General features: G+C 37.6%; 1 protein-coding gene across 23 annotated transcripts in view; it reads right to left on the bottom strand.

Annotated features, from left to right (window-relative positions):
* The window catches only part of DLG2 (discs large MAGUK scaffold protein 2), a 1005290-nt gene that overhangs the window by 364299 nt on the left and 618464 nt on the right, over positions 1-22527 (bottom strand). For all 23 annotated transcript variants that reach the window (XM_017735865.1, XM_017735859.1, XM_017735860.1 and 20 more), the window contains one exon: positions 11053-11103. In XM_017735865.1, the coding sequence (XP_017591354.1) occupies positions 11053-11103 (51 nt within the window). The remainder of the gene's footprint in view (positions 1-11052; positions 11104-22527) is intronic.

Genomic DNA, 22527 nt, shown 5'->3' with positions numbered 1-22527 from the left:
GGGGAAGAGGGGTTGGTTTGTTTTTTGAGCTTTTTTTTGTTTGGTTTGGTTTTGGGTTTTTCGTATACAATGTAATCTATTAATGGAAATCTTTGTATTACATTGCTACCAGGAGCTCTCTTCTCCTTTGCAGGTGAGGTACAGGAAATGTGGAACAACATAAACTCTGCAAAATTAAAAACCACTCAAATAATAAATTATTCATAGAATTCAGTCAGAATTCATATATCACATTAAGTTGCATAAGATGACTTTCAAGCCATGCTTGAGTCTCACCAGCTAGGTCAAATTCTTAGGGTAAAGCAACATCTTGCAGTATAAAACATGCATAAGCAGCATGCGATTGCTTTTCATCTACTTACTGCTTCACATACCTGGAGTTACCTTATCTATTTGACATCTAGTTTCAGTTTTAAACACAGGGACAAAATTGAGAGGAAACAGTCTATATCATACAATTTCAAAGAATTTACAAACGCTACAAAGTTGGCCATGGCTCCTGCAAAACTGCTTTGCAAAAAAGTACATCAGATAAATTATTGGCCCTCTTGTGACAAGGAAAAGCTTTTCTTTCCTTCACAGAGGCAAAGATAAGCTATAAGTGGTAGTTCTAAATGAAAGGCAAATGATCTTGTGACTGCTTCAAATACAAATGCATATGAACAGAAAATAATTGCAATGCTGCATTGAAAGAACAAATTTGAATTTTTTATTGAGATAATGTGTTAAGATGCACAGCAATGACAGTTATGGAATTCAGTCTGGGTAATCCAGCAATTTTTTTCCCCTTATTAATCTACATCCTTGCAATATCTTTCCCTACCAAAATGGCATACTGATTCTTTGAGGTTGTACAACCCTAATTTATGCATTACAATTGATTCTAAATTGTAACAAAAATGAAAAGTAATTTTCTGCAATGAAAAACATTACTTTTTCTAAAAGACAAATCCAGTACATCAAAGATGCCTTTTTAAAGTCCTGCCTCGAAAATGACCATCTTTGCTGTGAGGTGATTATTATCATCTCCAGAATGAGTCATTTTCTACCGGTAAATTGAGGTTCATTTTCCTCATTTACTTAAATGTACATATTTTAAATCCACATGCTATTTGCCAATGACAGTTGCAAAGCTAAATGAAAACTGAGTCAAACCAATTCTTTGTACCTCATATTCTTTTTTTCTGCAGTGCTTTCTCAGTGTTTCTGCAAAAAGATTCCTACATAGTTTCTTGGAAAAGACAGCATTTCCAAGAGACATATAACTGATTTTTTAGTGTATACCTACCCTGCCTCTAGTGCTCCAGAAGCTTCTATTCAGGACAAGAATGTTTATTTTGAAGTCACACTTGCAGCTGTGCTCATAAGTGGCTAGTGCTGATTGATGTGGAGTATCACAGGGTGGGACACTTCAGGTTTCCTTGGGTGGCACACTTTGATTGATTTCTCCTAGCAGGCTTTTTCACAGAATCATAGAGTCATTAAGGTTGGAAAAGACCACCAAGATCATTAAGCCCAGCCTTTGACTGAATACCCCCATGGCCCCCTGACCTATATTGGGAAGATCCATGTGTACTTGTTCTTTGAATTTTCAGGGGTGGTGACTCCACCGTTTCCCTGGGCAGCCTGTTCCAAAATGCCAGTTTATGCCAGTTTGGAAAAGTCAAACTGTGTGAAGCATAATGCCTATTTCTTTGCACTTCCTGAAAACTGGGACACAATCCAAGCACTGAGAACACCCTTAAATCTGGTTTAAACTCCTGCAAAATTATTTCCGGGCAAAATTAAGCTGGAGGGAAGAGGTCTGCTGTTCTCCATCAGACTTGAGGACTAGGATACAGCACCAAAGGCAGCCCTGTTTCATTGCACAAAGCTTTTTTCCTTTAGACCAGTATTATCTACTTCACACTTAAGTATTCCTTTCAGAAACTACAGTATTCTGCAGATTTGACTTCACTGTCAAGACAGCTTCACAAAATGCCTGCGCTCACTTTCCAAACACCAAACAGAAGTGAGATAAAGCTTGGACTTCATCAGCTACAGATAACAAACTGACTGAAAGGCCATATCTTAAATAGGTTCATCTAACGTGAACACGATTTTCATGTAAAGTTGTAAATAATACAAAAAAGCAGCAGAATTACTCCCTGAAAACCGTATGTTGAGAGAGAGTAAGTTAGGAAATGAGAGAAAAGCAATAAATGGGTGATATTACCTGAAAAATAAAATGTCAATAGAACAATAATAATAATTTAAAAGAACCAGCAGCAGAACATTGCCTCGAGGCAGCTATGATTTGCATGAAGTAACTTTTCAAATAATAGGTAACTCAAGGTCTCGGTGATCTTGGCAAAGTTAAAGGGATAAGATTCAAGTAGAGATAAATGTGAATAGTTCTTTTTTTCCTATACTCACAAAAGTAGGTTTAACTTTTCAACTTTTCTTCAGTTTTGATATGAAATATACATATTTTTTCCCCTGCAGTTGACTTATTTTGTTTCTGTCACTTTTAGAATGCTTTCTAATACTGTGCTAGTGCCTTCTTTCTAGTGTCTGTATTTTCTACTGATGTGCTCTCCCTGAACAAGTTCCCATTGAAAAGTGAATTTTCAATGGAGAGAGTTTAAGTAACTTCAGGCTTGTGATTCAATATATTGGAGAATGAAATTTACTCCTCTGGGAACAAAACAGCTCAGTGTTTCAAGTGGCTCTTATTAAATTTTAAAAATTATGGCAAACAATCTCCAGTTCCCTTTGTCTGCTTGAGCATTCTTCAAAGCGGCAAATTATTTTGAAATCACTAAAATGCCATCGTGTGCTTTCGTAACAGAATATTCAGTTATTTAAAGTTTCTCACTTAACAAGAAAACTCTCCTAATCTTCCCTGGACCTGAGGACTCATTGAAACAAACTGTGAACCCCTGATCTGAAGAAATACCCAGAAATTATTATATGAATCAGTGAATACATAAACATTCAAAGTTACATATACAAGTGAATAAAAGCCTAATGAATCCATAGTTTCTTTGTCTTGGAAAGCTTGAGTCATCAGGTGTAAATCCAAGCTATGTATTTTTTTACTCTGAATATAAAGCTAACACACATGCATGGGTGGAGACATCCTTCACTGCAATAATGCCTTTAGAGGAGCTTAAATGGCATTGCAGTGATACATCCAAAGAAATACACTATTCTGATTCATCCAAGCTAGCATCCATAAAGTGTTTTTCAGATACTTAGATTTAAAAGCAGAATTCTAAGAAAATAATATGAAAATAATAATTTCTTTGATAGGCACCCAGAGGGAGCTAAATGTATAGTGCTATTTCAGCTTCTTTTTCTAAGCACAGTGTAGCAGTTATTTTTTTTCCCCCGCTATTCACTTAAAGCCTTTTCCTCTCCTTTGTCTCCCCTTTCGCGGCTTTTCAGATTTCCTGTCGTGCCTATTGGGATGCGAAGTGCTGCGACTACACAGCTGGGAAAGGATGTACCCCCTGCACAGCTGTAGCAATGATGAAATATAGGGCAAATCTTCCTTACAAACAAAGGTTCAAGGGAAAGCCACAGGCTTTCTTAGCATTTGCCCTGGATAACTCGAATTCTCCTGGCAGCATGTATTCTGAAGCAGTCCAGGTATCACTGTCTGTAGATAAGACTAGTCCACCTAGTCCTGCCACTGTTTCCAGGATGCTCTCAAGTGCTGCAGCAGTACAGTTCTACTTCGTCACGCTCCTTAGCCATATAATTGTTAACAGCAATAATGATAAATAAAAATAGTTTGTCCCACCTCTAAGAGGGATGTAATATCTGACAGCTGTTCCTTCACTTCTCTTAGTCTTCACTTTCAGTAGTCTTCAGTAAGACAGTTACGTGGGCTTACTGATTTCCAGTCCCAGACACTGAATGTGGAGGATGACAGCTAAGAACATCAGGCAGGAGCCTCTGTTTCTCAAAAGGTAAAGCCCACCCTTTCCCAGCTCTTCTGCCTTTCCATGCATATTCCGGCATGTTTTGTACCTCTACCACGCACTGGTAGAACAGGCTCCCACAAGACATGTAGTACAGCTCTATGACCAGAAATAGTTTCAGCATAATAACTCTGACAGAATAAGAACAAATTTTTCCAGTGATTAGTTATATTTTGGGTACCAAATTAGGGCTGCTCTGAGGTGAAAGAAAATCACACGCTTTGGGCGAGCAATATTACCAAAAAAAAAAAAAAAAAAAATCAGACTGTGCCAAAGAATCTTAATTTAGGTCATTGAACTAAAGCAACCAAATTCTGCAGTTGTTTTGGAAAATGTTGACCTGGTATTTCAGTGTCCCATTAGCAGGACTGCACATTAGTTTCTTTCATTGCTAACTCCTGCACAGCCTCAGGTCAAGGCAAGATCTGGTAAGACACAAGAGATGAAAGGAGAACACAGACCTTGCTTCAGCCATTGCATTCAGGGGTCAGAGCCTGCCCTTTCCAGTACTTACAAACCTCTCTGAAGGTGAAAAACAGCCACTGACACAATTGAGCATCAATTCTAAACTCAGATGTGATTGGAATTAGAATGCAGAACAGAATTTCCCGCACAGGGATTGCAAGCACTACACATGTATTTTCAAGGATCTTTCTTAATTTCTTATTTCACAGAACTTTGTTTTATACATACACAGAGAAATACACTACAGAGACTCTATGTGGATACACAAGAGATCAGTATTTCAAATTGTTTGAACAACCATGAAAAAGATGGGATTTTCATCTTCTGTTTGCTGATAACTCAGTACCACAAATAGACACTCCTGCCTCTTCTTGTAGGCCCCTTCCAGGAAAAAAGAATCCTGTGGGTGAGCTTTCCAACAATAAACACCTATAGGTCACTATTCTACTATGAATCTGGTATAAACTAGTCAATAGGAAGGATTCTGTTTTTGAATTATGACTTATTTCAGTCTGAGGCTACTACCACTTAGGAAGCAGGCAAAGCCTATCAAAGAAGACATGTACTAAGGGCACAGGGAAAGCTTTCAACTATAAAGAAATCATTTACAGTTCTGCAAAAATAAACACTCAGAGAGCAACTCTGAATTTGGTGGAGCTCATCAGGTACCTGAGGGACACTCACTTTAAAAGATTTACTTTCTCCTGTTGGAAGATGCCAGACTACTCCACTGGGGCTGTTGATAGTTGGATATTGATTTGTACACTCTGGGTTCTCAAAAGGCATCTACGGCATGCACTTTTAAACTGTGAAAATACCTTTTCCTAGCAGCCATTTCTTGACCACTCCCTTCCACTCTGTTAGATTTCTCGAACAATTAAAGGAGGACTTTCTTGGCACTGTGGTGTCCTACAGTCTCAGTCCTGGGACGTCAAAGCAAATTGGTGCATGAACTGCTGTCTAAGACCTTAAAAAAGGCAGAAAGATTCACTACTGACTAATAGTGAAAACCTTGTTTCCCAGTGTGGCAGGGGGAGGGACCTCAACATCCCAGAAATACAAAAAAATGGTGATCTTGGCTGGTGACAGGCTGGACATGTCCTGAGCATATCCTGGACTGCACCCAAAACAGGGTGGCAGGTGATCAAGGCAAGTGATTCTGCCCCTCTGCTCTGGTGAGACCCCACCTGGAGTGCTGTATCCAGCTCTGGGACCCCAACATAAGAAGGATGTGGATCTGCTGAATGCAGGGGAGACCATAAAGGTGATCAGAGGGCTGGAGCACCTCTCCTGTGAAAACAGGCTCAGAAAGCTGGAGTTGTTCAGCCTGGATAAGAGAAGGCTCCATGGAGATCTTAATGCAGCCTTTCAGTACCTAAAGGGGGCTTGTAAGAAAGATGTGGACAGACTTCTTTTTAGCAGGGTCTGTAGATGTAGGACAAGGGTTTTAAACTACAAGAAGGTAGATTTAACCTACATCTAAAGAAGCCAGTTTTTAGAATGAGAGTTGTGAAATATTGGAGGAGGTTGCCCAGAAAAACTGTGGGTATCTCATCCCTGGAAACATTCAAGATGATGTTGGATGGGGCTCTGAGCAACCTGATCTAAGGGAAGCTAGATTGCTCATTGCAGGGGGCTTGGACTAGATGGCCTTTAAAGGTCCCTTCCAACCCAAACTGTTCTATAATTCTATGATCTCTACAAAAACAAGATATATAGATAGGTATAAAAAAATAAGACATCAAGTCAAATTAAAACACTTGCGTTATTCAGTACAATCGAATCTCACTGTTCTTCAGTGTTCAGTGGAATGCACCTGTTCACATCTTTGAAAACTTCTACATAGGAAATTAGTGATGAAAAAAAAATGATTAATAACACAGTAGTGATTATTTTTCAGGTTTACAAGTATCAAAGTAATTAAAAGCTGAGGCTTGTAATAAATTATTTCCTGAAATGTACAAGGATTTCTTTTTCCACTGCTTCCTCAGGATTTTTAAATTTTAGCCTTTAAGCCATAATTTCACAGAATACTCTGAGTTGGAAGGGACCCAAAAGGATCATCGAGTCCAACTGTTGGGTGAATGGCCCATATGGAGATCAAATGCACAACCTTTGGTGTTGGTGTTTTTAGTACCACGTTCTAACCAACTGAGCTCATCAAAGCTCACTTATGACTAGTTTTAGCCTTTCTAGTTAAGATCTTAAGAAGTCCTTCAATTTGGTGAAATGCAGAAACCCAACCTCTTAGAGAATGATAATCTTGGAGCAGAAAAATTAGATCTTCTGACGGTGGTTATTGATGTCACTGAACTATCAAGTCAAAGGAAAGAAGAGACAAAGTAGATTTTTAGTTTCTCCACTGAACAGAGCACGTGGTGAATACAGAGTTAAATTTATCAGAGTTAACACAGCAAACTCCAAGATGATAAATCATTATTGAGAATTTACTCTTTTGGAAGATGATTCTATGAATATATTTTACCTGATTTTCTAAGGAAATAATTATGCTATGTGAGCATTCAGGCCTTTCTCTCCGTCAGCTGTAGTGAGACAATAGGCAATTGCAATGAAATCTGAAAAAGTGAGGAGGAAATGAAACAAGTTCCTAAAAATTTTGTAAAACAATATGGTTCATTAAAAAACAGGGACATTCTGCAGTGTAACCTGAAATGTTATGACAGGCCAGAAAATTCAAAGGAGTAAAAAAGAAGAAGAAATAGAGATGCTTCATGCATGTCTCAGCCTTGGGAAAATTCTCAGTCAGAGCTCAACCTGTTCAGATACCAGTTATTTAATCTCAGTATGCAAATGCACTGGGTACTAGATGTCTTTAATTCCAGTGTTGATAGAATTTAATTTTTCTGAACAGTCTATTCCACAAAAACTAACACCAGTCTCCTTTTATACAGATAGAGAATGACAATACGTACTGAACATGAAAAGAATCTATGAAAACAGCTTTACTAATCATAAATGTCCTCTTTTTGTCTAAAAAGCAGGCAAGGTTAGATGAGCAAAAAGATTCTGAGATCCGAACTCAGATTTTGAACTCAGCATGAATCCAATACAAGTCCTTAAGCGACCCACTGTCTTAACTTTTCTTCAGAGTAAGTATTTATATTGCCTGATATTCCAACCCCTATTAAAATTCTTTCTTCAGCATCTGTCTCCAAGCACAGCACTTGTACCAAGGAGTCAATCAATTAAAACTTTCCTCCAGCTTAGGGAAATTGGTTAGGCTTTGTACCAGAGATTATTTGATTATCTCTTACACTGACCACTGATTTGCAAATGCCAGTCAGTCTCTTGATAGCACTGGGCATAGTTTTTTCAAGTCCTTCAGTAATGGAAGACTAACATCACTGCACTAATATGAATCATTTTATGTAGAGTTTCCTTTTAAAAATTTCCTTAATATTCAAGCCAGAGCAAGGTAATGTTTTGAAGGATTTTGAAGAATTTTGTCTGAGTGTGCATTTGGGCACTGTAGTTTTTTATGAATCACAAAGTTAGTCTACACCTGGATCTGTATTTTATGCTGGTGAGTTAGCAGAGAATCTCACATATTCTCTGAGGTATCTAAAGGAATTTAAACTGTCTTTTTTTTTTTTTTTAACAAAAGAGATTTTTTTTTTTTTTTAACAAAAGAGATTTTTTTTTTTTTTTAACAAAAGAGATTTTTTTTTTTTTTTAACAAAAGAGATTTTTTTTTTTTTTTAACAAAAGAGATTTTTTTTTTTTTTTAACAAAAGAGATTTTTTTTTTTTTTTAACAAAAGAGATTTTTTTTTTTTTTTAACAAAAGAGATTTTTTTTTTTTTTTAACAAAAGAGATTTTTTTTTTTTTTTAACAAAAGAGATTTTTTTTTTTTTTTCACATAAGAGAATTTGTTTGATTTCTCTTAACTCTGTAACTGTTATTCAAGTGTGTTTTTATGAGAGCTCTAAATGATTTAACAGCAAGCTCAGAGATTGGTGAAGGTACCTGATAAGTGGCTGGCACAACTGAAGAGTAAAAGGATAGGAGCGTCCACTAAAGAGAGGGCTGACAGGGGTGCACTTACAACTTCTTTAACTCCTGGAGCAGCACTGATCACAGATTTAAGGTGGATCTGCCTCAAATTAATTGTCTATGTCAGGTCTCACTGAAGCCTTTTAATTTCAAATCTCCAAGTATTTTTTAACTGCAAACTAGGGCACAACATTTTAAATAGAAACAACTGAATAACATTATTTCAAAGAGAAAATTTTTTTTAAAAATCTTTCCTCACAAGCCCCCTGTAACCTTGCAGTCAACTTCTTGGTACACCAGCATGGTCTTGGTCAGCTCAGGGATGCTCAGCCAGCCCTGCCCTTTCCTTCCGACCAGACCATTGGCAGGGTTTGCTCTTGGCATTTTTGGGACCTTGCTGATCTGCTCCCCAGCTCCACACTGGACACTTTGTGCCAAGGTACACAAAGTAGTATTTTTACCCCAAGAGATGTCTCCATCTCTTCACAGTGGGGCAAAGCCAGTAACTCTCTTCAGGAATAGGTCCCACAAATCCATGTCACCTATGGATGAAGGTGATGACCTAATAATTAAATTAATGGTGTCTATAGAGACTGGGAAGTGCTCTGAAGTAATCAATCCCATACCACCTTCCCTTTCATTCTATTATTAATAAAAAGCAGGTAAGAGTGCTAAAGCCCTAATATACTCTCAATATTTTTTTTTTTTACATTGTAAAATCCTTTAAATTATACTGACCATTTCAAAATGTGTAAAAATTTCATGAAGAAAATCATTGACGGTTTTGGGGATGCAGAATTCTGCGACTTGAATAACTGGACTAAAATGTAAAGTTTATTACTAGCTGTTTGATATGGGCAAACTACATTTTTCTCTCTCAACAGCAGCAACTTTAATAGCTTTGCCATTAAATACAGAAAGATAATTTCCCTCTAAGTTCTAAAAGCAGTTTAGTGGAAGAAAATGGATAATCAACATGGAGAGTATCTTTTTTTCTGAAAACGCTTTTAGTCTGACATGAATGACAGCTATTTAAAGGCAATCACTTGTGGTTTATATCTCACACAAAAACCAGAAGACACAGTACCCTGCCTTTGAGACAAAACACTGATACATGTGACAGAACATATCAAGCAGTAGTAATCAGAAGCTACAGATCCAGCAGCATCGAGAAAACAACTGAAACACTGTCCGTGAAGATCTGTATCTCTTCTTCCTATTGTTGTTCAGCCTGTAACTGATATTACACTGCACTATGAGTAAACAATTATCCGCATCTGCCAGGTACAGGAGATGCAAATCACATTCGTTCTGCAGTATGTACGCTGGTAACTTCCACATCTGTTAAAAATAAAGTGCTTTTCAAAATATCACCCAGGAGGCATGTGTTCTGTTTTCTGTTCAGTGACCTTTGGAAACTCTAGTCCAATGAATAACTAGTGATGCACAAGTAAGTTGAGAGACAGTAGATAAAAAGTGCCTATAACCTTACATGTTATCTGTTATAAAGATGGCTATGATAAAAAGATATATTGTTCTTTCATAATTTGTAAGAGAGCAAATCAATGAGAACATAAACTTGTATCTCTTTAAGTTGAATGGTTGTGGAATTCATTATCCTGGACAATTAAAAATATAACATGCAGAAAAAGTGCAGTGAATTATATAATTTAAGTATCTAATTTAATGGTAATTTGCTACCTTACAGGAATTTTTTCATATGGCATCAGCCACACCTTGATAAATCTGGACTCACATTCAGTCATTTTATGTAGAAAGAAGCTGAACTGTGCTTCAAGATTGAAAAACTTCACATCCCCAAGATGGTGGTAGGACACTGAAGGAATTCAGCAGTGACATTCTTGTATCCATTAGAAATCTTTGTAAGCATTATGACACATTACAAAGCTTAGACTTTCTTTCTCATACCATTCATGGCCCATTTGGCCTTGATCTTTGTCAAAGTCAGCACTGTAAGGACAACAGTTGTGTAACCAAAAGGCAAGGAAAAAACACCAAATCCAGGGAGACATGGTGCAGTACATATCTCTTTGGTTTTGGTGCTACTTTCAAACAACGTTACCAACAAAGCCTTCACTGCAAGCCCTGATTACAGCTCAGGTAATTCAGCCTTTGAGTAAATGTATCTTTTACACATAGAAATGGTCTATAGCTTTCATGTAGCCACTTGAACATTAAAAAGCCTTTTGAAATTTTTCTTTTGTACTATAACACTACATGTCCTCTATTATGCACATATTCAAGAAAAACAAAGATTTTAAAAGAGAAAACAATCCACAGTTCCAGGTGACAAGCTAAAAAGGGAGTTACCAAGTCACAGAGGCTCTTCACAATAACCAAACACCCAACTGAACACTGACAGAGTTATGGGGAAGAAAAGCATTTTGAATGCAAGTAGCTAAACCTGATAATAGCATGAAGGACTTACTCGTTGCATCACTCACATTTTTATAGTTTAGAATTAACAGTGAACACCTTTATTCAAATTATAAACAATTTTATTCTTAACCAATTTCATAATTAATTCATAATTATTTTTATTACACATATTTTTTTTCTGTAAGAGAGAATAAATCACACTTACCCTCTCCAAAGTAATTTCTTCAAATTCATATTCAATTTCTGTTCCATTGACCTAAAGAAAATAAAATCAGAAAATTCCTTAAATCCACATGGAAGGTAACCTCATAGGCATACTGTGATAGAGTGTTTTTGTGGACTTTGTGCAAATGTTTAGTTTCCAAGGTAATAGTTTCAAGTCAAAACAGAAGACCTGCTTCTAACAGTCTCACAGTGGAAGAAAAATTATTTATGCATTGTCTTACATGCTCCAATTTACACTGCAATACATAAACAGTCAGGAAATTCACAGTACTTATATAAAAATCACTCTCTGATACATACACTGAAATACATCTTGTTTACTATATTAACCTAGGGCAAGAACATGACAGAGAACCTTTGCAAGAGACAGCTGAATGGCAAAAAGGCACAGAATGTTAATGTAATTCTTAGGCTGAGTCTCAGTGTCAAAATAAATTAAGCTACAAAATGTAGAGCACCAAAATGGATTGTGCTGGACAAGAAATCTATCAGCTGAAGACACGACACTGATTTAAGCAGTATTCCGAAACCTTGTTCCAGTCTCACATGGATTTTTTTTATCCCTCCAGGCAACTCACTTAACATACCTTTCTTCCTTTTCTCATTTCTTAAATGGGTAGAGCAGAGCATCTGAGAAAGCCACAAAGGCTCACTATATGGCAAGTAAACTTCAGAGCAATGAAAATATCTCTATCATTAAAATCTCAGAAGAATTTCAAAGCATCACTTCGATACAACTAGTCAGCAATTTTTTGACTTGGCCAGAAGGTATTGATTAATTAAAAAAATATATAAATACGTTAATGATCTTATTTTAGTTTTTGCAACAATGGGATATGGAAAATAGCTTTGCTTTAGTGTTTTACTTAATTTATACTTAATGAAAAAAAAATATTTTTCAAGACCTAAACTGAAGGAAAGCATTGGAATTGACTTCATCTTGGAGGAACAAATTTGTTATTTCTCAGAATAAGAACATTATCAGTCCTCCCCACTCTCAACTGCTAATTTTCTGTATTAGACTCCTAACTGCAATCATAAAACACTATACATAAATCATTCTTTATCTAGTCAAGCACCTTTCAAAGGTAATTAGGTACTTCTCTTGTGAATATTATAACAAGGTGCATATATCTGCCAAACAAAAGCTTCCTAATAAATCCACGAACTATTTGTTTACAATTCAAGATCTGATAAACCATGAAATCAGTAATAGAAATACAATCCAGAATCTGTGTTGAAAAGGAAAGAGAGAGAAAACTCCAAACAAACAACTCATGCTTAACAACTGCATGAAAACACAGCATCAGTGAATAAAATATTTAATATGTGGGGTTTTTTTAGTTTATTACGATTGATTAATCACATCACACTACACTAAAACCAGAGATGAACAAAAAAATTTTACAAGATATTTTCCTGTCCTATGTTACCACTTTAATGCTTTCTGCATAGACTCTTTTATTAATATAGGCAACTTACTAGGTATGAACATCTTTACAGCTATTCCATTTTTCGTCCTTTCTTGTCTAATGATAATGAAATCAAAGCTATCTATAAGTGTCTGTTTTCATGAACTTCTCTTTCATCTTAGGTTGGTGGATAGCTCTGATCTATGTCTTCAATTCCTCAGTCTTGCTCTATAAAGCTGTCTTTGCTTCACTGCTTATAATCGCTTTTCCTTTGCATTAAAAACTCATTAGTGCAGCAAAATGGGAAAAAGAGGGATACGAGAAGTGAGCAACCTCTGTGGAAAGATGAAAGGAGAAAACACAAGCTGAATACTCAGTTTGTATTTGCACACAAACGATACTTGCTTATGACCATCTGAGGGGTTTCCATTATCATCCACAGTGGCAATTCTGAAAATGCCTTCAATTCAAATTGAAATTAATTGCAGCAGAGATCCATTATCAGGCTCCATAGCAGCAGGGGTGATATGAATTAAAAAGCTGATCTTGATCCAGCTCCTTTTGTTATTTAAACATACATGTCTGCATATGCCGTTCATTGCCCTTTTTTGTTTTGCTGGTTGCTCAGCAAACCAATGCAGTTATTTCGTAAAGGATCGAATAAGACTCTGTATCCACCTGAGGCAGGTGGAATGATGGTGTATGCAGTACCATTCATTACTAGCACCATTTTACTTCATATTTAGACTCTCTGGCTGCACCTACACTGCTAAATTATAGTCAGTTTTCAGCCAAGTCTCAGTGCTTAGGGCTGTTTCTGTCTGGAGCCTGCTGGAAGCAAATAGCCAAGGAGTGAGCCAACAGTTACGCAGGAAGAGAATCATGGCTCCAGCACTGGAACTGGCTTGTTGGTGCTCTTATTTAGCAGCATATGGACATACCCTCTGTTTTTGTACATTTTAACTCGACAGTGTCTGGCCTGTCAAAGCACCAAAACAAGCTGTCTGAACCTACAACTTCCATTTCTTGCAAGCAGAGGCAACCTATTCTTGTGTCTCTCTTTACATGAGTTTTCTAGTCCTGCTTTTATATCAGATTGCAGCAAGAACACATAGCAAAAATTACTACAGCCTGAATTATTTTAAAATAACTATGAAAAATTACAGACATTTTCATACAGTTTTTTCTTCTCCACAATCAAAGAAATTATCAGCATTCTCCAGTTGTTTGGGAAAAAATCTTTCTAAGCTTCCAGTAGTGCACACTTGCCTTGATGGGTATCTTTAATCTCAAGCAAAATTTACATTTGTAATGCTGAAATGTGAGGCAGTCATCTAGCTCTATACTCAAGTGAGAAAAAATAGGCACAGGAAGATCTTAATTCACTTCATCCTCCGGTAGAAATCTCAGGTAGGTGAGACAAATTGTACCCTGAGGTTTCCTTTCACTATGTACAAACAGAGTCTAAAAACGATGTGTGAAGTTTGGTGAGCACTTGCCTTAAATCTGTTTTCTCTGCATTTCTCCTGGCTATAGACTGGTAACAAACTTCTGCTTAAGGGATGCCGTATGTCTTTCATCATTATGCACCACTTAAAGGCCGGATCTCCGGTTTAGCAGCTTTTCCGATTGCTTTTTTGGGCTTGTCTGCACCTGTAACTGGCAGCACATGCCCAGCATGATATCTAGCACCTGCTCCCACAAGCCCAACCAGTCAGGATACCCACAAGGAACAATTCAATCTTTCCCCTTCTCTAAAAGGCAAGAAATGCTGCTGTTGCCTTCCATCTCTGATTTGGGACACTGATGTGCACTCATCTGAGAAAGATGCTCAACAGCCCCTGTGACAGTAAGGGGCACAGGACTGGTAAGGGGTGCACAAGATAATCTCCCTCCATGGGAAGACACAACCAGCTGCATCCCTTCAGGGCACAGGGGCTGGAACCAACACGTGTCTCACCCAGGAACTTGTATTTCTGACAGAAGAAGATACTGCTGACCAGGACAAAATGTAAAAGTGCTACATGGGAGCAGATCAGCATTAAATCTTTAGGTAATTTTGAAGGCCTCTGTTGCATGGCCAAGGTACACTTGCAATGCAAGAAGGTTCTCAGCCTCCTGACCTTACATATGTTCGTGATCCAGAGCAGGATGAATGCAAGGCCCTTCTAGAGTAAGTTAGCAAAATTTAATTAAGCCCCAATGTTTAAAAGAACCCCTTGCAAAGGCAAGGTAACAGTTGCCTTTCATTCAGGGCTGCAGCAACTGTTATTCTAGAGGACTCCAAAACATTTGACAAGAAAATGTCTTTAAGAAAGAGAGATGTAATGTATGGTAACTATCTAGACTCCACTATTCAAGAGAGATTCCTCTCGTCGCTATTAGAGTTCACTTATCTTTCTAAGAAGAAAGCACTAGTTACCTTCAAATGACTCGTACTTTCAGGAGAATGAGAAATAAGAAACAGGTAAAGGGAAGTTTTTACATAAAATTTTGTGGAAAATCTGAAATAAAGCCCAGCACATAGAATGCCAAAGTAAGGACGTGACAAACTCAGATTTGTTTGTTCCTTCATGTGAAAACTCTTTCTTTCTAGGAAGCTTCTCTCCTTTACTGCAGTTTAAGGGTGACAGCAGCAGCTGAAGTAGTCCCTTACTGAAAATCAGCTCTACAGATTATGCTAGATTCCTAAAATCCTCAAGAGAAACATTCTGTTGTGTTTTTCATTTTCTGCCACATACTCTGCGACTTCATTAACACTTTTTAAGATATTTTTTCTCATAATAACAATAGTAATTTGATACTCTTTTATTTTACTTCTGCAATTATTTGATTTGATTGACTTGTTTGTACTTGAAAAGTAAATATTGCGTAATTCTTTCTTGCTATACTTCTACCCTTCTACAACTGCATCCACCCACTCAATAAGATATATATTTCATCATATGAATTTTAATAAGAACTGTATTATGATAGCAGCAACAACATAATCAAAACATGTACAATTTATACAACTGCAGTATTTCAAACCCCTTGCACCTATCCTTTCTAGTAAAAATTGTCATTAGAGTTGTTTGTTATGCTGTCTTATTTTCAAGAAGAGATTCTTTTGCCTAAAAATTACATCTGTAGACTTTTATTACAAGCAAAACTAATTTTAATCATATTTAATTGGATATTGTTTTTCAGACAACTGCAAGAAAGAAGACTGCTGCTTCTACTTCTGTTATCGTATGCATAGAAAGATAACTATCCTAACACTGATTTTCATTCAACATGCAAATTTCATTCCTTTGGCTGCATGGTTTCACCAGTTGTCTCATCACCCAAACCTCAGATTGACAAATTCTCATTGTACAAGTAACCTCAGGATATATTTGTCCTTTAAAAATTTCCAATTGGCTGTATAATTAAGATGGTCATAGAATCAGAGAATCATAGAATGGTTGGGGTTGGAAGGGACCTTAAAGATATCTATTTTCAAACCCCCTGCCAGGGGAAGGGACATCTTTCACCAGACCATATTATTTTACATTTCAGAAACAGCAAGCCCATTTGGGTGTCTAACAGTGTTAGACTTGAATAGCCTTCCACAATTTCACAGTTTTGTCAGCAAAACTAAGGAGTGATCCTTATTTAGCCCTTTGACAACCCCAGTTTGGGTTATTTCTTTCTTAATTGTCAAAGGAAAGCTGCTGGTGTTCTTTTGATACTGCTTTTCAAAATCATTACAGGTTTCCTCCCTTATTGCATATAAATAAAAATAGAGAAAACACTCTCCTGGATTTCTCTGCTTTCAAACGTGACAATTTTGTGTTTTCAAACTGCCCTAAAAAGGCTGCCAGAAGGTTTTTCATGCTAGTCTTTATCTGAGTGAGTGCATTTTACGGACTATTTTTAATTACGGTGCGTAACTAAACCCATTTCCTTCTCTTTACCCACGCCTCCTTTAGGAAACAAGGACAATATGTTAAGTTTTTTGAACCAAAATTTACCATAACCTAAAACTTTCATGTCATGTTTATGGATCCTTCCACAGATGCACTCGATCACCAGTCACTACATCCTTTAGGGGAGATGTAACCCTCAACACACAATTAGCAGAGCTCCAAGAAGCCAAATCCAGCTTTTGGTCAACACCTGCAAAGATCTGCAGTCATGATCAACTTTACCCTGCTCAAAGACTGCTATATGTGTCTTACATGTGTCTTACATCCTTCAGGACTTAACTTTTAGTCAGCCTCTTCTTCAGCGATCATCACGATACTCACCCTTTCTTCTTCCTGCCTCCCTCACTGTTATCCTGGCTTTTCTTGTTTTCATTCTCTTGGAGAAAATACCCATCTAGCAAGTAACCATTATCACTCTTTGGTTGATTCCCAAATTGCAATTTTATTTTACTCTACCCCATTTCTCAAATCTTGTTCAGAACAGTCATGTTTTCTTACCTATTGTGAATCACCATCCCTCAGCTGTAATCACAACTTCTTATGTCTCCAACTCAGCCTCAACTGCTTTCTGATTTTCATTCCTTTCAGGCTTCTTTTTCATCCTTCTTATTACCTCCCATATTTGTTCTGTTTTTCTCTCACACACAGATGCACACACACATACATATCAATTTAAACCTACTTTATCTAATCCCACTTTATCTAAAACATTATTCATGATTAGCTTTCTACCTTCTCATCTTTTCCAACTAAACTTTAAACACAGACTCCTCCCATGACTCCTATTAAGCCACTCATATACTCCATGCTCCTTGATTCTTTTCACTAATGCTTCACCTGCTTGACCATAGTTTCAAGATCTTGTCAAAATAAGGGATTCTTTTCCGGTTTCCCCACCGTGCTGCTCTCACTCCTCATAATCCTTTTTGCTATTCAGCAACAATTTAGATTTGCTTTTTTTAGCTGTTTTGTCACCATAGAGCTGACATTTTCTACAGTATGATAAACAAATGTGCTGATGCCCTTCTCCAAGGTATTCTTATTATTTTATGAGGTTTACAATGAGCCATCAATTTTTCTTTCACCTTCTCTTTGGTTTGTCCATATTCTGATGGAAGCATTATTGTAGGTGTAAGCACTTGATACAGCTAATGCAGACTCAACACCAACTTCCCAGTTTTAGAAGCCTAATGCAGGAGCAGATAAAAGCAGAAATCATGCTTTCAAGTGGGGGTCACAGTAAATGGAAATGAAATTACATCTGTGTGTGAATTCTGTTAAGGCTAGCACTTCCAGCTTGAACAGAGTTAGTACCAACAAAAGAAGAAGAGCGCACAGTTCAGCTTTGGTACTTAGAACCTTCTCTCTTACGCTAAGAAAAATTCATATGTCATCATATTACCTATCTAAAGGCTAAATATCGAAGTTAAGAAGTGATCTAGGGTTTTTGGGTTTTTTTACAGGTACTGGAGAGAGGAATCAAGGCGTGAGGGGGTGACTGATGCCATGTGTCTTTGTCTTTGGATGGAATTGTTGTTTAAAGAACCTGCTTGCCCACTGACTACTATGGACAAATTTAGACTTCTAGGATTTGCATCCTAAAAACATTATTTCTTAAAAATATGGCAGGGAGCTTGGGCCTAGGTGATCTTTAAGGACCCTTCCAAACAGCTCTGATTCTATGAAAATTCCTTATTTTTTGTATCTTAAACTTAGAATGTACAGCAGTATGTAAATTTGAAACAGTACATTCCAGAGAACTGGATGCACCAATTTCTTTCTATAAAATCGTATCATTTCTTGTACAATTCAGGCCATTTACTATACAGCTTCAGAAGTTCACAATCACTTTGCCTCTTATTTTTTTCTGTGCTTCTGCCATTGCTGACATGGTAATATATGAGTTATTATAAATGCTCAGTTTGTTAGGTTCCTGGGTCTCTGCTCTATTTCAGATTTAGAAGAAAATCCATCAAACCTTTCAAAAAATTTGAACACTTCATACATTTCTAGAAATTATTTTTCTGGTGTAATCTATCATTCCATACACAAGATACATAAAAATGGAAAATTATTTCATCAACAAAGATTATAAAGTACTTATAAATTCAGACTTGAAGGTAATTTTAATAATGTTTAATACTTTAATTTGCATAATTTGATTTTAAAGGTTGGTAACTGTAAGAGTGCTTAAAAGGCAGAAATTTTTACATGTGGGCTAAGTTTGATTCATTTAAACACAAAATAAAATTTTATCTCAATTTTCAGGAGAAATCAGTAGCATACTAACTGGTACAGTTTTAGGCAAGGAAAGAATAGCACTAATTAACTTCATTCTTTGGTATCCATGACATGTTTATACAGCAATCATATAATGAAATATATGTAATAGGCATAACAGGTAGACCACATTTCCTCAATAAATAAATATACAACTGACATAATCTAATCTCTTACCATTTGCTAAATGGGAACATACTCTGACTCATCTTTTTGTGCCTAAAATTGTCTCCTAGTACTTTTGTTTAGGTTTGAGAGTTAATAGTCCTTTCACTGCTCTCTCACCCCATTGCCCATGAAAAAAATCACAATCCATGAATTCTCTTGGTTTCTTTTGTTATGTGTTAACTCTAGCAAAAGCACTGAAGGCTGAACTCTACTATCAGTAGCACTGGTGGAATCCCACTGGTGTCACTGGGCTTGTACTTGTGTAACTGAAGTCACATTTATTCATCTGTGGATGTACTTACACCTTCAGGAGGGAGCAGCCCTGAGAAAGTGAAGAAAATTCCTGGAACTAATGATAAAAAGGAGTAATAAGGAAAATTCACACACAAAGTACACGTACACTTATAAATATGGATTCCACAGGAGAAGCTTCTTATGCATGACTTAGCTGCTTTACAACTATCTTTACAGCAGCAGAAAGGTTTGCTATTTCTCTTAGAATCTTGGAAGGCTCTTTGGTGTATGTATGGGAAGGGAGACACAGTCCTCTGCACTCTACAACTAAAAGCACAGCAGAACAGCTCCCTCATACCCAATTAATTTTGCTGCAGAAAAAAAAAAAGAAGACATTTTGAATGGCTGAGGCAAAATCAGTGGTTTTCTGCTCCTCCTCCTAAGCCCAGGGTAAGAAAATTGACGTAACTGTTGTTCACAGGAATTAAGAGTGTACACCCTGAGAAGCAGCTAATGCAGCCTGGCTGATCATCACCAGTCCCAATTTAAGCCAAGTCAATATTCAGCAAACTGTTCCACATGCTTTTCAAGCCTTCCTAGTAGAAAAAAACTGGTTTGCATCAGTTCGAGAGAATTTGAGTTTTCCACAAAAAATTTTTTCAACTTAAATCAAAGGAGAGAGGAAAATATCACTTTCATCCACCTTCAATCAATCTAATTTCTGACACAATAATGAAATATTGAACTTGAAAGTTACTCTGAAAATAATTTTTAGGCATTGCCTTGGTATTCTAAAAAAAATTATTATTTTTAAGATTACCTATTAACATACAACAGCAGAGATGAAAGAAGCTTTACTAAAGAACGGAGGAAAAAGCCAAAAGAAAGCTTGAGAAAAATGCTGACACATAATCCTCTTTGAAACAAGCACAAAAATGTTGCAGTGCTCTCTTGCTTTAAGTAAGCAGTGATGAAAAAACCCATGGTACAAGAAATACTCTAAGAATATTTTTACTACACTAAAATGCACAACTGCAACACAGAAGTACTCTGAAAATGTTTAATGTCACACAATACTACTTTAAAATGTCAAGGATTTCATCAGCTCTCTCCAGAAGTAGAGCATATTTTACCAGTTATATGAAGTACCTTTATTACATTCTCCGTAGGTTTCCTGACATAATGAAACCTGTAATTTCCACATTGAAGCGAAACTATTTGGCTGCAGAGATGTGGAAAGTGTTCTGGTTCTTATCTCAACAATATGTAATGAAGTTAGTGGCTGGTGACCATCATAGCTAGATTTGTGTACAAATCTTCTCCTGGACATCAAATTCTGCAATACGGCCAAGGCCAACAAGGCCACTAACCAGACATTTCACTTGCCATTACTACACTGTACATGCTCCAGCATGTCTGGTCCACAGACAAGTTATTTTTCAGGATTCAACTTATTTCTGCTTCATCCTGGGTTCATCACAGGAGCCATCAGCCCATCAAAGGTGCTCACGCACACATACAAGCAGAGAGGCACAAGGACAGGTGGAAAAACTCAGGGAAGCCGCAGCCCCTGGCTCAGGGTGACACCAGTGCTGTGGGTCAGCTGGGGAGGGCATCACTGCCTGTGGGGCTGGGACACCTGCAGGATGCAGGGAACGAGCATCCTGGCATTGCAACAAGACTTAGAAGATTTTTAGGTGAGGAATAAAAGGTGTGGAAAAGGGAAGGATAGAAGTGGTTTAGAGATGGAGAGAAAGAAGTACAGGAATACAGATGGGTAAGTGGTTAAAAGGGGCCAGTCACATACAGGCAAGGCCGGTCAGTTCGTTTCCCTGTCTGAGCCCTGCGCCTGCTGATCATCTTCAGTCATATCTTCTATTAAACTCCATTTCTACCTATTTTCTGGGGCAAGAGGTTCTGTGTTCTCTGTGCGTGTGTGTCTGTGTGTAGTGGTCTGTGGCACCAGCAGCTGGAGTGCATGAGGGTGCCTGTAGCAATGGATGATTGCCAGCAAACATCAAGCTGGGCTAGCTGGGGAGTAGGTGAAGCAGTCAGAAATCTGGGGTGTGTATATGTAACTGGAAGCAAGACAAGGGTAGAATTTGTCTTCTGAAGGGGTAAGGGATCCAAGGCAACTACCCAGGAGACTTTAGGATCCAGGGGCTGGCTGAGACCCATTTGTATGTGTGTGTCTTTTATTGTGCAGGAGTAAGGGCAAGGATCCAGGGCCAGCTACTGGATGGACTGTGTGTCTCAGCTCAGGAGGGATCACAGTCCCACGGGGTGTGTGTATGCTGGTTTGTGCAAAGGAGTGTGCTAGCAGCTGGACAGCGGTTGCAGCTTCACATGCCAGCATCTGGAACAGCAAGGATCTGGGGCCAAGCATCTAAACCCAGCTCCTGGCAGTTTTCACACCACACACGTGAATATATGTGTACACACAGGGAGGCAGTGGTGGTGCTTTTGTTTGTGTGGGCACTGACTGCTGTGCCATTCTGCTCAGACATGCGTCTGTCTACCTGAATGTCTTCTGTTTGTCCGTGGGCTTACTGGGAATGCAGGGTCGGCCTTGCTACTGGTTGAGCACACTGGCATGGAGTCCCAACAGCCTTGCTTCCTTCAGGCTACCAAATTTAGCAACCCCCTAACATCTTGCAGTAATTCACGCACATGTACTGCAAACATGGCATTTCTTTGTTATCATAGACTACAACTCGATGCGATGCTAAACCAAGAAAAAACTCTTTGCAGACTCGTGTTCGTTGCTATGTATCCCCTATTTTCGCCCAAGCAGAAAGATGAAAAATGTTACAGGAAAAGCTATTCTTACAATCTTTTTGAATCATTCTTCACTAAGAAACAGCAGGGAAAGAACAATGGCTAGAAAAAATACCTGGAAATAAGAAACTGTGCTCAAAGTGTAAATGACAGTAGACTTTATACAATATTAAAGCTTTAACTTTAGTAAAGCAGGGAAATGTCTACAAAATATAAAGTAACTTGATTTTAGCTGCAGCCAAAAATCAAAAAATGTGGAATTCAAGAACTGGGGATAAAGTCAAGTATAATTTATTTTCCTTCAAAAGATCTGCATATAGAGACAAAGTTCATTGAGACGTGATTGAAACAGGGATGCCCAGTTCTGACCAACCTGTCTTATTGAAGAGATCAGATGAGGATGACTCCTGGAGATTGGTCCTTATTTTGAAAGAAAGATGAACATCTTTCAATAATGTCAAGATATAGGGAAAAGAGTTTCACTAACTAGAATATATTTGTGTCCTTCTGCATGAAATTCAAATTCTTGGAGAATGAAAGAAGAGCACTTCTCTGACCTATTTTACAAACCAAGCTCAAAGTAATACACAATGCTTCTAAAAAGAAATTAAACAGTATTGAAAGCACCAGCTG

The sequence above is a fragment of the Corvus brachyrhynchos genome, unplaced genomic scaffold, assembly GCF_000691975.1.
Source record: "Corvus brachyrhynchos isolate BGI_N302 unplaced genomic scaffold, ASM69197v1 scaffold44, whole genome shotgun sequence".
Taxonomy (NCBI): Eukaryota; Metazoa; Chordata; class Aves; order Passeriformes; family Corvidae; genus Corvus; species Corvus brachyrhynchos.
This window is presented reverse-complemented; position numbering and strand designations above follow the sequence as displayed.